General features: G+C 42.7%; 1 protein-coding gene, 1 long non-coding RNA gene and 1 pseudogene across 2 annotated transcripts; 1 reads left to right on the top strand and 2 right to left on the bottom strand.

Annotated features, from left to right (window-relative positions):
* The window catches only part of LOC148729053 (uncharacterized), a 44,439-nt pseudogene that overhangs the window by 21,984 nt on the left and 7,468 nt on the right, over positions 1-14,987 (bottom strand).
* Positions 1,712-3,994, top strand: LOC148729055 (uncharacterized). The gene has a single exon (XM_088725334.1). It carries the CDS (start codon positions 2,091-2,093, stop codon positions 3,159-3,161), a length of 1,071 nt encoding a protein of 356 aa, XP_088581460.1. The 5' UTR covers positions 1,712-2,090; the 3' UTR covers positions 3,162-3,994.
* On the bottom strand, positions 5,659-13,726 carry LOC148729054 (uncharacterized). Its single transcript, XR_015988854.1, has 2 exons — positions 13,614-13,726; positions 5,659-6,649 (listed from the first exon to the last, which is right to left on the bottom strand). It is a non-coding gene; the product is annotated as an uncharacterized LOC148729054 (long non-coding RNA).

The following is a 14,987-nucleotide window of genomic DNA, read 5'->3' as shown; positions in this document are numbered from 1 at the left end:
ATGACCTCCATTCAAAAGTCGATCCATCTGTCCCTACTGTGCTTACTGGGGATTTCAACGCCGTCTTTGACCGAGCCCTTGACCGGCGTGGTTCTGAACCTGCAAGTTCATACAGAGACAGTTCCTATTCGCTGGCCCAGCTTTTCGAGGCATGTTGTGTTATGGATGTGTGGCGTTACCACCATCCCTCCTCCTCGGGTTTCACCTGGACCAGGTGGGATGGCAGTTTGGCGTCGCGCATTGATCTGTTTGGGGTGCCATTTGCCTGGCTCCCATCGGTGTCCTCTTGCGCTATGTACTGCTGCCCCTTTTCGGACCACAGTGCCGTAGTGCTGTCTGTCTCTGTTCCCGACGTCGTCCCACCTGGGCCAGGCTACTGGAAACTGAACATATCCATGTTAGATGACCCGGAATATTGCCAGCTCGTTAGGGAAGAGTGGATTTCGTGGCGTCGTACCCTTCCTGGCTTCCCCTCTCTCGCCAAATGGTGGGACCGCGGGAAAGGACGGATAAAAGGCCTTACCATCAGGTACTGTCGCAAAAAGTCATCTCAAACATCTGCATCGAGGGCTGCCCTCGTTCCCTTGATCGATCATCTTCGGGCCAAGCTGGATGCTGGCATGACCTCCTGCGCGGGCCCTTACCGATCTGCGCTGGCGGATCTGCCAGCTATGGACACCTACGTTGCCAAGGGTGCTCAAGTGCGATCAAGAGTTAAGTGGGTTGAGGAGGGTGAGTCCTCCTCGGCCTATTTCTTCCGCCTGGAAAAGAAGCGGTCTGCCGACCGCCGCATCTCTGCGCTGAGAGAGCCCGGTGGCTCTATTGTTTCTTCTTCTGTTGCTTTGTGTGCCACTCTCGGCTCTTTCTATTCCGACTTATATACGGCTTCTCCTACTGACACTTTGATCCAATCTTCTCTTTTGGGTAATCTGTCTTCTGTCCTTCCGCGAGATCGGGCTGATAATTGTGAGGGCCTCCTCACCCCCCTCGAGGTCTATGAGGCTCTCAAGGGCATGAAGCGGAACAAGGCTCCTGGACTGGATGGCCTTCCAGCGGAGTTCTATCTTCGTTTCTGGGACGTAGTCGGTGCTGATCTCGTAGCTGTTCTTAACGACTGTTTTTCCTCCGGTTCTTTGTCTCTCTCTCAGCGTAGAGGTGTGATCTCGTTGTCTTTTAAAAAGGGGGATCGTCTTGATCCAAAGAACTGGCGTCCCATTTCGCTGTTGAATGTCGACTATAAACTGGCATCACGAACCATTGCTGGCCGGCTCCTCCGTGTCATTCACCTGGTCGTGCACCGGGACCAGACGTGTGGAGTGCCGGGTCGGTTCATAGGGGAGAATGTCACCTTTCTCCGTGATGTTGTGAGTTATGCGGAGTCTACGGGCACCGCGGTTGCAATCTTATCCCTCGACCAAGAAAAGGCCTTCGACCGGGTGGATTGGGGCTTTCTGCGATCTACCCTTGTCACCATGGGTTTCGGCCCCCAATTCATTGCTTGGGTAGACTTGTTCTACAGGCAGGTCCAAAGTGCCATTAATGTAAATGGTCATCTGACACCGTTTTTCGGTCTCTCGCGAGGTGTCCGGCAGGGGTGTCCCATGTCTCCTCTGTTGTACGTTTTGGTTTCGGAGGTCCTTGCCTGTAGTATTCGCTCCAACCCCTGTATCGTTGGCCTTTCCCTCCCGGGGTGTCCCCCACTTTCCCCCATATCTCAGTATGCTGACGACACGTCGTTAATTTTAACATCCGACGATGGGATCAAAGCTGCTCTGGAAGTTTATCATCAGTATGAGCGGGCGTCCGGGTCAAAGATCAATTTCGGAAATTCCAAGGGCCTTTGGTTGGGCGACTGGCGGGGCCGTACGGACTCCCCCGTCCCTTTCGATTGGACACCTTCGAAACTCAAGGTCCTTGGAGTGTTTATCGGTCCTGGTAACCTAGAAGAGGATAATTGGCGCCCGCGCATTTCTGCGGTGGACCATGTTCTCAAATCCTGGCGTTCACGTGTTCTGACCTTTCGCGGCAAGGCTCTCGTTATTAATGCTCTCGCCCTCTCCCGGGTCTGGTATGTGGCGTCACTCATCCACATGCCGGCTTGGGTGGAGACGGAGCTTACTCGACTTGTGTTTTCATTCTTTTGGTCTGGCAAGCGGGAGCTCGTCGCCCGCGCTGCAGTAGTGCAGCCAGCTCTTTTTGGTGGTTTCTCAGTGGTCAGTGTTCGCTTCAAGGTGTGGGCTCTTCTGGGTCAATGGGTGAGGAGGTTTGCCTCCTCTCCCTCCAGTTGGGTCTCACTGATGTCGTTTTGGTTTCAGTCTGTCCTTGGTGTCTCTCCTCTCGTTGCGTTTTCCCGCCCTTTTTCTGTTGACTCTAGAGCCTTGCCACCATTCTACCAGTCTCTGATCCTAGCGTGGCGGAAACTTGATGGGTCTTTTGCCACGTCCAGGGATTGCCTTGTTTATGCTTCTTCGTCTCCTTTGGTCTGTTCCCCTGTTGTCAGCATGTCTTCTAAGTCATGCTATTTGTATCTCCTTTCTGAGAACATGGTCCAGCCCCGTTGTGTGTACAAGTATGAACTTCAATTCCCTAATCTTGATTGGCCTGCCACGTGGCGTACCCTGTCTATGTTCGACCTGGATCGTCGTGTCACCGACCTTAACTGGAAGATTGCGCATGGCGTTCTGTACACCGCTCGGCGCCTCTCTCTTTTTGGTTTGTCGGTTTCTCCGTTCTGTTTTTGCGGTCCCCAGGTTGAGTCACTTGAGCATCTGTTTTACTATTGTCCGCTTGCTCAGAGTGTTCTCTCCTGGGTCCAGTCTTTGTTGTTCGTTTTCTCCCCTATGAGTCCTGTCATTCTTTTACGTCATGTTCTTTTCGGGTTTAAGACGAGTGAATTGATTTCTGTCCCTTGGGGTTTCGTCTACCTTCTTAATGTTTCTAAGTACTGTATTTGGTTGTGTAGGAACGATTACCGGTTCCGTAATGTTCGTCCTGGTGCCGTTGCGGTGATTGCGTCCATTAAAGCCCGCTTGAAGTTTTACCTACCTCTAGCCTTCAGGCGGTGCAAATCTAGCAGACGTCGTCGCTTCTTCCACAGACAGTGGTGCGCTCGTGGCGTTATTGCTTCTGTCTCAGGCAACTCTCTGGTCTTCAATCTTTAGTTCTCCCCCTTCTCCCCCGTGTGTTCCTGTGTCCGTCATGTTGCCTTTTGTGCTGGGTCTCCTTCATTGGTGTACTGCACAGGGGTTTTGTTCCGTTTCAGTCCTGTTGTGTCTGTCATGTAGCCACTTGTGCTGGATCTCCTTCATTGGTGTACTGCACAGTGGTTCTGTTCTATTCATGTTTTGTCCATGTTTTTGTTTGCTTTTGTCCCTACGGTGGTAGGTAAGTGTGTCAGCGGGTATGCGTGAGTGTGGTATTTTGGTGCTTTGACTAACCATTATCACTAATCTGAGCATGGGAGTTTAATCTTTGAAAGTGTGTGATTAACCTGGGAGGTGGGGTTCGATCCCCCAGCGAGTTTGGCGTCCTGGTGGGCCCTCCGTTTATGGCGGTCCCAACCCTCAAGCCCTTGCACTCTGGCGGCGGGTTTGGATTAGACATTTAGGTCGGCAGGCATTGCACCGCCCTCACGGGAGCCTGGCCGTCCGCCTTAAACATAAATTAAAAAAAAACTGCACTGATGAGGCCCAGAAGGCCGAAACAGTACTGTCTGCAGTTAGATATAGCTCTTTGGCATACAAAGCTTTGCTTTCATGTCCAAATTGAGCACTCTATCTAGGATGAGTCATTGCCGTTGCAATTGCGCATGCTCGCTGGTTTACTCTAGTTTGAGCACTCTGGCATGGCTTAGACGATACCACAAAGGTTGGGTCGTTTGGGGTGACCGTCTCGGTTCTCCCCCATCCTAGCATTAGCACTGCACTGATGAGGCCCAGAAGGCCGAAACAGTACTGTCTGCAGTTAGTTATATATATATATATATATATATATATATATATATATATATATATATATATATAACTTCGCAAGAGGCATGAAACTCAGAGTTGCAGTAAAAGTTCAAGTAACCTAATTCTTGAGGTATAATTATCCATAACTCTAGCCCTGCTATTGAGCACTTTTTAGTAGATGATGATCTCATTCCGCTATTTTGGTTATATATATATATATATATATATATATATATATATATATATATATATATATATATATATAACCAAAATAGCGGAATGATGAGGCCCAGAAGGCCGAAACAGTACTGTCTGCAGTTAGATATAGCTCTTTGGCATACAAAGCTTTGCTTTCATGTCCAAATTGAGCACTCTAACTAGGATGAGTCATTGCTCTGCAATTGCGCATGCTCGCTAGTGTACTCTAGTTTGAGCACTCTGGCATGGCTTAGACGATACCACAAAGGTTGGATCGTTTGGGGTGACCATATTGGTTCTCCTCCATCCTAGCATTAGCACTGCACTGATGAGGCCCAGAAGGCCGAAACAGTACTGTCTGCAGTTAGTTATATATATATATATATATGACCATATGGTGACCATATGTGACCATATTGGTTCTCCTCCATCCTAGCATTAGCACTGCACTGATGAGGCCCAGAAGGCCGAAACAGTACTGTCTGCAGTTAGTTATATATATAGTACACGAGGACGGACAACTTCGAGCCAAGAAAGACATATACTCAAATAAAAAGTCTAAGAAAGTTTAATAAAGACGTTTCGGTTCGAGACCTTCATCAGTTGTAATACAATGACTTACAAAATCCTTAAATAGATTTACATAGGGCGTGATGACATATATAAACAAACACAGTAATTACTACGCGAACAATTATCACAATAAAAAGAAATGGAAAAATTGTCGAATCCACTGAAAATGTTAAAAAACCAGCGTTGACTTGAAAGGCGAGAATTGTACTAAAATTCCCAATTAAACAATATTATTCCTATTATTTATCGAGGTTTGGACTTTGAATCCTTTTGGATCCTTCTGGCGCGGCGTCACTGTTGGCTCGATGCCTTTTAACTTGTTATATATATATATATATATATATATATATATATATATATGCTGAAAAAAATGAAAGACGAAAGTCCTCTTTAGTCGCTCGCGGATTTCATCCAGTTTATCACACTGGGAAGTTCGGTTAGACTTTGACATTTCTCCTTGACACAAGGTTAAGATGGAATGTAAACAAACTGTAAACTTCTGTGTCGAATAAAGATACTGAAATAAATGAAAAACGAAAGTCATCTTTAGTTGCTCGCGGATTTCATCCAGTTTATCAGAGTGGGAAGTTCGGTTGGACTTTGACATTTTCGGTTGGACTTTGAAATTTTCAGTTGCCTGTCGATTGCTTCGCAAGAGACATGAAACTCAGAGTTGCAGTAAAAGTTCAAGTCACCTAAATCTTGAAGTATAATTATCCATAGCTCTAGCCCTGCTATTGAGCACTTTCTTAGTAGATGATGATCTCATTCAGCTATTTTGGTTATATATATTGGGGTGACCGTCTCGATTGTCACCCATCCTAGCATCAGCACTGCACTGATGAGGCCCAGAGGGCCGAAACAGTACTGTCTGCAGTTAGTTATATATATACATATATATATTGTGGGAGGAAAAAGACAAGTAAACTACAAGTTCATCCCTACAAGCCTGTTTCGTGGTCGCCCACTCATCAGGGGATTTAATGAGAATAAACTTTACCATTGCTTATATACAATATAATTTGCATGATCTAATTAGTCTAATTTATGCAGCGCGAAATTGACAGTTTAGTTGTTGCGTAGAAGGGCTTTGCTTCTGTGGCGGCATGAAGACACGAGTTCATTACGTTTGTTTAGTGTTGATAGTTCGGGCCGGCAGATGATTAGAAAAATCTTTAACCGAAACACCATCAAAATCAGCTACAGCTGCATGAACAACACGAAACAGATAATCGACAACCATAACAAACGCATCCTAACAGCATGTATACAGTCTGATGACACCGCCGCCACCGCCACCGCCACTACCATTGATAACAACAAGACATGCAACTGCCAACAAAAGAACACATGCCCGCTCGACGGAAACTGCCTGCAACCATCAGTAATCTACCAAGCCTCCGTTACACGCAAAGACAACAACACGACAGAAACGTACATCGGACTCACAGAGAATGACTTCAAAACAAGATACAGAAACCACACCGCATCATTCCGCCACGCTAAACACAGAAACTCTACCGAACTCAGCAAGCACATCTGGACCCTCAAAGACAACAACATCGATCACTTTATTTCCTGGCGCATTCTCTCATCGCACTCACCGTATAACAGCTCAACTAAAAGATGCAACCTCTGCCTCAAAGAAAAATTCCTAATCATCTGCCGGCCCGAACTATCAACACTAAACAAACGTAATGAACTCGTGTCTTCATGCCGCCACAGAAGCAAAGCCCTCCTACGCAACAACTAAACTGTCAATTTCGCGCTGCATAAATTAGACTAATTAGATCATGCAAATTATATTGTATATAAGCAATGGTAAAGTTTATTCTCATTAAATCCCCTGATGAGTGGGCGACCACGAAACAGGCTTGTAGGGATGAACTTGTAGTTTACTTGTCTTTTTCCTCCCACAATATATACTTCGCTCTACTTCTATGTATTGAGCACTGTTCTACGAAAATCAAGTCACACTTTATATACATATATATATGAGTGGGCGACCACGAAACAGGCTTGTAGGGATGAACTTGTAGTTTACTTGTCTTTTTCCTCCCACAATAGTTATATATATATATATATATATATATATATATAACTATTATATATATATATATATATATAACTATTATATATATATATATATATATATATATATATATATATATAACTGCAGACAGTGCACACTGTTTCGACCTATGTGGGTCTCATCAGTGCAGTGCAGACACTGGGCCAAGCTCTGGAATAAACCATTGCCTGGGCGCTACACTTGTGGGACCAAGTGCAGACATTATATATATATATATATATATATAAGCGAAATAGGCAACGTAGGATCCATGACAGTGCTCGACAATGAAGGAGCGATTACAGTAGCAAATGGACTACTGAAGTGACGCACATATGGATTTTAATACAGCCTGTTTCGTCGACCAACAAAAGTTGATCCACTCATCAGTTAAACTCCATACACACTGAGGCATCGTGGCGGTTAACTCTAACTCAGCAACGTGATCACATGACATTGTTTAAAAATTCAAATCTTGAAAACCGTGCGCGTGCCGATAATAGCGTTAAGAATACCTGAGAATATATTTTCGCCGATGTCTACAATTGGATATTATTTCACTTCGCTTGTTTAAAGAGGCTTCATGTGGATAAGACAAGATAAAAAAATTTCTCAGTGAGGCATAAATTGCAACGTTTTGTGGCATTGGAATATGATCTAGCCCTAGCAATAATTTTCCATGAAATCGAATAGTCTTCCCTCTTCTCCTTTAGTTTCCACAGGTACTTGCTCAGCTCTGTGTCATTTCGCCGTCTCTCGTGGTTGAACGACATTTGGTGGTTGCGCCATCTAGTCTTAAAATCTGTCGCTGTGAAGCCAACGTAAGTTTCAGTTTCTTCCCTGGTAGCGACTGTGGCTTGGTATACGACCTCGCTTTGCAAACATTCCCCTCCTAAAGGGCATTCGTGTTCGTTCCTGCAGTTGCACAATCTTTGGGGGCGGCTATCTTCGGACATTTTTGCGTTCCTGATTGTGGCTTTGTTTTGCCCGTCTATGATCTGTTTCATATTTGGTGTGCATGAGTAGCTCAGTTTAATGGTGTTTCTATTGAAAATTTTCCTCAGTTTGTGGGTGACTGGAAAGCACTTGTCAATAAGGTTAATGAACGCTCTGCCAATGTTGGTCTGTACGTTTCTGTTAAATGGTGGGTTAAACCAAATTATGTTTCTTCGCCTTTTGGTTTGGTATTGCGGTCGGTGCGGTTCCGGCTCTGTGAAGTGCAGCTTGTATGTGTAGCCACTCTTGTGTAACGCGTCCTGGTAGGGAGGTGCGGCTTTGTTAAACATGTCTTCGTCAGAAGAGATTTCAGAAAGTCTTTTATTAACTGCTTCGGGGATGTTTCGTAGTATGCAAGGTGGGTGGTTAGACTTGCTGTGTACGTATAGATGGGTAGTTGCTGGTTTGGAATAGGGTCCGAATCTGCCGGTTATCAGGTTGCTATCATGTTGCCGGTTATCCGGCTGCTACCTCCTATCACAGCTTGCGACTATACCAGAAATTAGCATCGGGCTTTACCGTGACGACGGCCTTGCAGTTATAAACCAAACACCCCAAAAAGTGGAGAGAATTAAGAAACAGATATGCACGATATTTGCCCAAAACAACCTTAGAATTACCATCGAGGCAAACAAGAAAATCATCAACTTTCTCGATGTAACGCTTGACCTGATAACCGGCAGATTCGGACCCTATGCCAAACCAGCAACTACCCATCTATACGTACACAGCAAGTCTAACCACCCACCTTGCATACTACGAAACATCCCCGAAGCAGTTAATAAAAGACTTTCTGAAATCTCTTCTGACGAAGACATGTTTAACAAAGCCGCACCTCCCTACCAGGACGCGTTACACAAGAGTGGCTACACATACAAGCTGCACTTCACAGAGCCGGAACCGCACCGACCGCAATACCAAACCAAAAGGCGAAGAAACATAATTTGGTTTAACCCACCATTTAACAGAAACGTACAGACCAACATTGGCAGAGCGTTCATTAACCTTATTGACAAGTGCTTTCCAGTCACCCACAAACTGAGGAAAATTTTCAATAGAAACACCATTAAACTGAGCTACTCATGCACACCAAATATGAAACAGATCATAGACGGGCATAACAAAGCCACAATCAGGAACGCAAAAATGTCCGAAGATAGCCGCCCCCCAAAGATTGTGCAACTGCAGGAACGAACACGAATGCCCTTTAGGAGGGGAATGTTTGCAAAGCGAGGTCGTATACCAAGCCACAGTCGCTACCAGGGAAGAAACTGAAACTTACGTTGGCCTCACAGCGACAGATTTTAAGACTAGATGGCGCAACCACCAAATGTCGTTCAACCACGAGAGACGGCGAAATGACACAGAGCTGAGCAAGTACCTGTGGAAACTAAAGGAGAAGAGGGAAGACTATTCGATTTCATGGAAAATTATTGCTAGGGCTAGATCATATTCCAATGCCACAAAACGTTGCAATTTATGCCTCAATGAGAAATTTTTTATCTTGTCTTATCCACATGAAGCCTCTTTAAACAAGCGAAGTGAAATAATATCCAATTGTAGACATCGGCGAAAATATATTCTCAGGTATTCTTAACGCTATTATCGGCGCGCGCACGGTTTTCAAGATTTGAATTTTTAAACAATGTCATGTGATCACGTTGCTGAGTTAGAGTTAACCGCCACGATGCCTCAGTGTGTATGGAGTTTAACTGATGAGTGGATCAACTTTTGTTGGTCTACGAAACATGCTGTATTAAAATCCATATGTGCGTCACTTCAGTAGTCCATTTGCTACTATATATATATATAATTATACTTCAAGATTTAGGTTACTTGAACTTTTACTGCAACTCTGAGTTTCATGCCTCTTGCGAAGCAATCGTCAAGCAACTGCCAGAAATAACGGTTACAATCCACCGAAATTTAAAAGACAGAACAATGTGTACATGCGCGCGCAACATACTGCACGCGCTAACGCAACGTTACGTTCTTTAACAGGAATTTCCTGACATGTCTGCAACCTGACATGTCTGCAACCTGATGTCAGCTCATTTCTTTTGTTTAAACTTGCCATTTGCGGTTTACAAATAATAAAATATTTTTCCCACAAACATAAATTTCATCTTTTAGCTACATTGGAATACGAACTAGCTTGTTTCACCTTGCGCCACTTAATATCAAACTTAGCTGTAACATGGAAAGCATAATTTACCAGGCAGAGGTCACCACAGAAACCGCAAAGGAAACGTACATTGGTCACTGTGACACCGCTTTTAAAATGCCTTACAGGAACCACTTGTGTTCATTACGAAACGAACGTTACAGGCATGCTACTGAACTTAGCAAATATATATGGAGTCTTAATGATAAGGACACTAAGTTTAATATTAAGTGGTCTTCTGCCAAGAGGTCTCATTGCTAAATAGTAGTGATTCCTTAGCAAGTAGGCGATCATCTAGGGAGATGTTCGTGTAGTTAGACTCGAAGTCGAGGGCACGTCCGAGTAGATCTTTCCTTATTGAGGGGTAGAATTCTACAACATCGAAGCTGATGAAAGCAGATTCGCATTTATTAGGTAGGTTTTTGAACCACTGCAACACAGAGGATGTGTTCTTCCATTGATTAACCCCTGTTGCATATACAAGTTTCTGGTTAATATTTTCGAGAATTTTATGATATCTCTCAGGTTAACTATTTTCTAAGCCAACTAAAACTAAGGATGTGAGTCGCTTGCTTTTAGTCCCAAACACTTTAAGATGTAAGGTTTATATGTAGTTCCAAAGATCTTAAAATCAAATAATAAAGAGGTACTAAACTTACAAAAGCTTTATCCTCAAAGCTATCTTATTATGCAGACCATGTTGGTTTAAACATATCCAGTTAGGTATGAGACACAATTCTCTTTACTCATGACAAGATTAGATTGTGGTAGTTAACCCTTCTAATGGTTACTGAACTCTACAGAGGCTGGTGCTATGAAATGTTCAAAATAGCTGTTCTTTAGGTCTTCATTCAATACTTCCCAGAATTGAGGATCAATTATGATCCTCTCTATACTTATGCTTTTGTTAGTATAGATAACAAAGTCACACCAACTTGCTCCTGTAATACCTAGTTGACTCTGTATCTGGTAGTACTGATGCCCCCTTTCCAGCCTTGGCTTTCCATTTACATTTTCTGCGCAGAAACTTTCATCTGCACATGCTTCTAAGGGACTAACATGAAACTTTGTGTAAGATATTTAACCTCTACCAACCCAATAGACTTGCTACAGCCTTGGTCAATGACCTTGCCATCTGGTGACGCTGCTAAAAAGAGAGAGGCCATACTGACAACAAGACCACTTTTGAACCCTGAAACTGGAATCCTTGTGGAAAACATATATTTTTTTATACTCCTTTAAGGCTACATGCTCGTAGGTTTTCCCATGTGCAGTTTGTTTGGCAGTAAATGGTTTGGGATGAAGCAAATTGTTTACTAAAGTGTTATGATTTTTTTTTGCCTTTTTACAATTGTGTGGAAATTAGATGCTGTATACCGAAATTTTCTTTCTGCCTGCCATTCTTCTGATGCTACTTGTTCAATTGTTTTCTTCTCGATGGTATTAAGCTTTACCTCATCAACAATTAAATGTTCCAGGAGTGCTTCCAGGCTGCTTCTTAAATCATCTGGCTTTTCATATGGCTCAGATTGTTGTAAAGGAAATGGAGGATATACAGAGATAGCATTTTGTTCATTATTACAGTCCACTCTTGGCATTGAGTCAATATTACAGAAAACTTGTTAATTAGACTCTGTGAACTGTAACTGGTAACTTGCATAGGAGCCACTTGGACATTTTCCAAATTTTGTTTCCTGTAAGTTGGTACAACCAGTAGACATAATTTGAGACAGGGAAAACTTAGGGTTGATCTTTTGAAGTTTGTCTTTTAACAAAGCCTCATCAGATGCCTGTGTACCCAAATTTTTCCTAGCTTCATACAACAAGCACTTTACTCCACTATCAGGGTTATATTCTGCGTGTAAATTCACCTTTTTTACCTAAAGTTCCATGACAAGTTGGGGCTTGATTTTATCCCCTCTTACAGGCCTGTGCCATAGTTGTAAACTTGAAGTGCATGCCTCAGCTCGTGTCAGGATCAGAGTCATTTTCCAAGTCCTTGATATCTTGACAACAATACAAGCTGAACTTACAGAGTTTCATCATAACAGCCAGCACATGATTGCAAAAACCAACAGTTCCTGCTACACATGTACATGAGGCATATTTAACAGTTCCAGTTACTAAACAAAGTGCAACTTGTAATTTATGGGGTGGCTCAATTTTTTTGAAACTATGGTAACACAAGCATTTCAAAATGAAATAATGGTCGTCACTTGTGCAAGTTAAGTCCTTCAGATATTCTTCAACAAGAAATGCTTTTGCCTTTTTCATGCTTGTTGGAACCGCATGGTTCTGTTTATTTTTGTCCAAGTTTTTTCCAGATTCAGAAATATGTAAATCCATCTCTGCCCTTGTGAATAATGGCATGCGTTGCAAATTTGTAGACCATCCAGCTGATGGTAATTTAACAGTTCTTTCCTCAGGCATCGCATCACTTTGAGCGAGTTGTTCTTGGTTCTTGTCTCTCCTTCGACGCTTGTATATCAGATTTTTATCGGGATCCACAACATCTTTATCACGACCAGACGCAACATTTTCAAGAACTCTTTAAAATGAAAAGTTGAAAAACTATTAATCATTTCATCAAGATTTCATTTAGAAAAGTAATTCCTAAAAACCCTTTGATCTTCTTGTACGATATTAAAATCTGTTTAATTCTAAGAAGTATCACGCACGACTGACAAATACTGTACTTGCCTTTGCGCCAATTGTGCCTTTGTTTTTAACCCCTTTGCTGGATCGCCACGACATTTTAACCAAAAACGAAGTTCATCTGATTTTAGAGCAGTCGGATTTCTATCTTGAAGCGATGCTCCTGGGATATCTTCCTTCGTAAGAATCTGAGAAAGACGGCTACTTACAGAGTCATAAGCGGCCATATTTTTAACACGAGCTAACAAGGCCCAAATAGCCTCGTTTTCACGTTTATCGCTCCCAGTCTCTTCTCGTTAGGCATAGGGTGTAGAGACGGGCATAACAAAGCCACAATCAGGAACGCAAAAATGTCCGAAGAAAGCCGCCCCCAAAGATTGTGCAACTGCAGAAACGAAAACGAGTGCCCTTTAGGAGGCGAATGTTTGCAAAGCGAGGTTGTCTACCAAGCCACAGTCGCTACCAGGGAAGAAACTGAAACGTACGTTGGCCTCACAGCGACAGATTTTAAGACTAGATGGCGCAACCACCGAATGTCGTTCAACCACGAGAGACGGCGAAATGACACAGAGATGAGCAAGTACCTGTGGAAACTCAAGGAAAAGAGAGAAGACTATTCGATTTCATGGAAAATTATTGCTAGGGCTAGAGCATATTCCAATACCACAAAACGTTGCAATTTATGCCTCAATGAGAAATTTTTTATCTTGTCTTATCCACATGAAGCCTCTTTAAACAAGCGAAGTGAAATAATATCCAATTGTAGACATCGGCGAAAATATACTCTCAAGTATTCTTAATGCTATTATCGGCGCGCGCACGGTTTTCAAGATTTGAATTTTTTAAACAATGTCATGTGATCACGTTGCTGAGTTAGAGTTAACCGTTACGATGCCTCAGTGTGTATGGAGTTTGACTGATGAGTGGATCAATTTTTGTTGGTCTACGAAACAGGCAGCATTTAAAATCCATATGTGCATAACTTGAGTAGTCCATTTGCTACTATATATATATACTGAAATAAATGAAAAACGAAAGTCCTCTTTTTCTTTCTCTTTCTCTTTGCTTTTGCGCTATGCGTTTCACCGCTGCTGCGGCTCTTCAGGCATAGCAAAATGTGTTTACTGACTTATTACGTCATAGATCTAATTATAATTACAGTGGTTATTGTAATTCGAAGCACGCGCGAGCAAGGGTCGAGAATCTAGTAAAACGGAAAGATAGTGAACTGAGCGGTCAATCCCGCAGCACATTCATCAATATGTTTGCTGACTCCCAGCATACATGTGTGCGGGTCCTCTAATTTGTTGTCTATGGACTGTCACTCTATTTCTCAGGACATCACCCGTTTCTCCTATATTCTTACGCCATATCTTGTTCATGCTCGTCCGGATTCTAAAGGCCTCATTCTTAATCCAGATTGTGTTAGTGTCATTCAGCAGAGTAACATTTGGGAGGTCTATAATTTGGCTATTTAATTCATCCACTTGTGAAGTGATCCGTCCCAAACTGTTTAAAACTGTATCTCTGGTTGAATTTCTTTCTTGGCCCCAGTTTTCCAGAAACTCCATGAAGAATTAGGCTGTTTAAAAGTTATATATATATATATGTATGTATGTATGTATGTATATATATATATATATATTCCGACTACCACACATTATATATATATATATATATATATATATATATATATATATATATATAATGTGTGGTAGTCGGAAAAAAAAAACTGCATATGAATCCCTACAGACCTGTTTCGTGGTTGCTCACTCATCAGGGAATATATATCTATATTGCTACTATATATATATACTGAAATAAATGAAAAACGAAAGTCCTCTTTTTCTTTCTCTTTCTCTTTGCTTTTGCGCTATGCGTTTCACCGCTGCTGCGGCTCTTCAGGCATAGCAATATATATATATATATATATATATATATATATATATATATATATATATATAACTGCAGACAGTGCACACTGTTTCGACCTATGTGGGTCTCATCAGTGCAGTGCAGACACTGGGCCAAGCTCTGGAATAAACCATTGCCTGGGCGCTACACTTGTGGGACCAAGTGCAGACATGTTGCCATGCGAGAGTGCTCAAATCACAACTCAACGGTTGCTAGCGTAACTTAACACCGCGTCACACGACGCGTGACGTTTTCATTAAATGATCCTTCACTTTTCCTCGATACGTGAGCTTGGGACGCCTGTGGAAAAATATTTTGCAATTTTGGAGCAGCTCTCTAAGCAAGAGGGCCATCAAGCCAGTTGTGAGATGGTTATGGTGAGATTTTATAATATGCCGAACCTAAACTTTTATTATCACTTTAAGAAGTTGTATGTAAAAATGGAGCCCACAAAAGCCTACGT

The sequence above is a fragment of the Stylophora pistillata genome, chromosome 6 (genome assembly GCF_964205215.1).
Source record: "Stylophora pistillata chromosome 6, jaStyPist1.2, whole genome shotgun sequence".
In the NCBI taxonomy this organism is placed as follows: domain Eukaryota; kingdom Metazoa; phylum Cnidaria; class Anthozoa; order Scleractinia; family Pocilloporidae; genus Stylophora; species Stylophora pistillata.
This window is presented reverse-complemented; position numbering and strand designations above follow the sequence as displayed.

Excerpts from the sequence above, each read along its gene's own strand:
- LOC148729055 (XM_088725334.1), top strand. The coding sequence starts at position 2,091 with ATGCCGGCTTGGGTGGAGACGGAGCTTACTCGACTTGTGTTTTCATTC.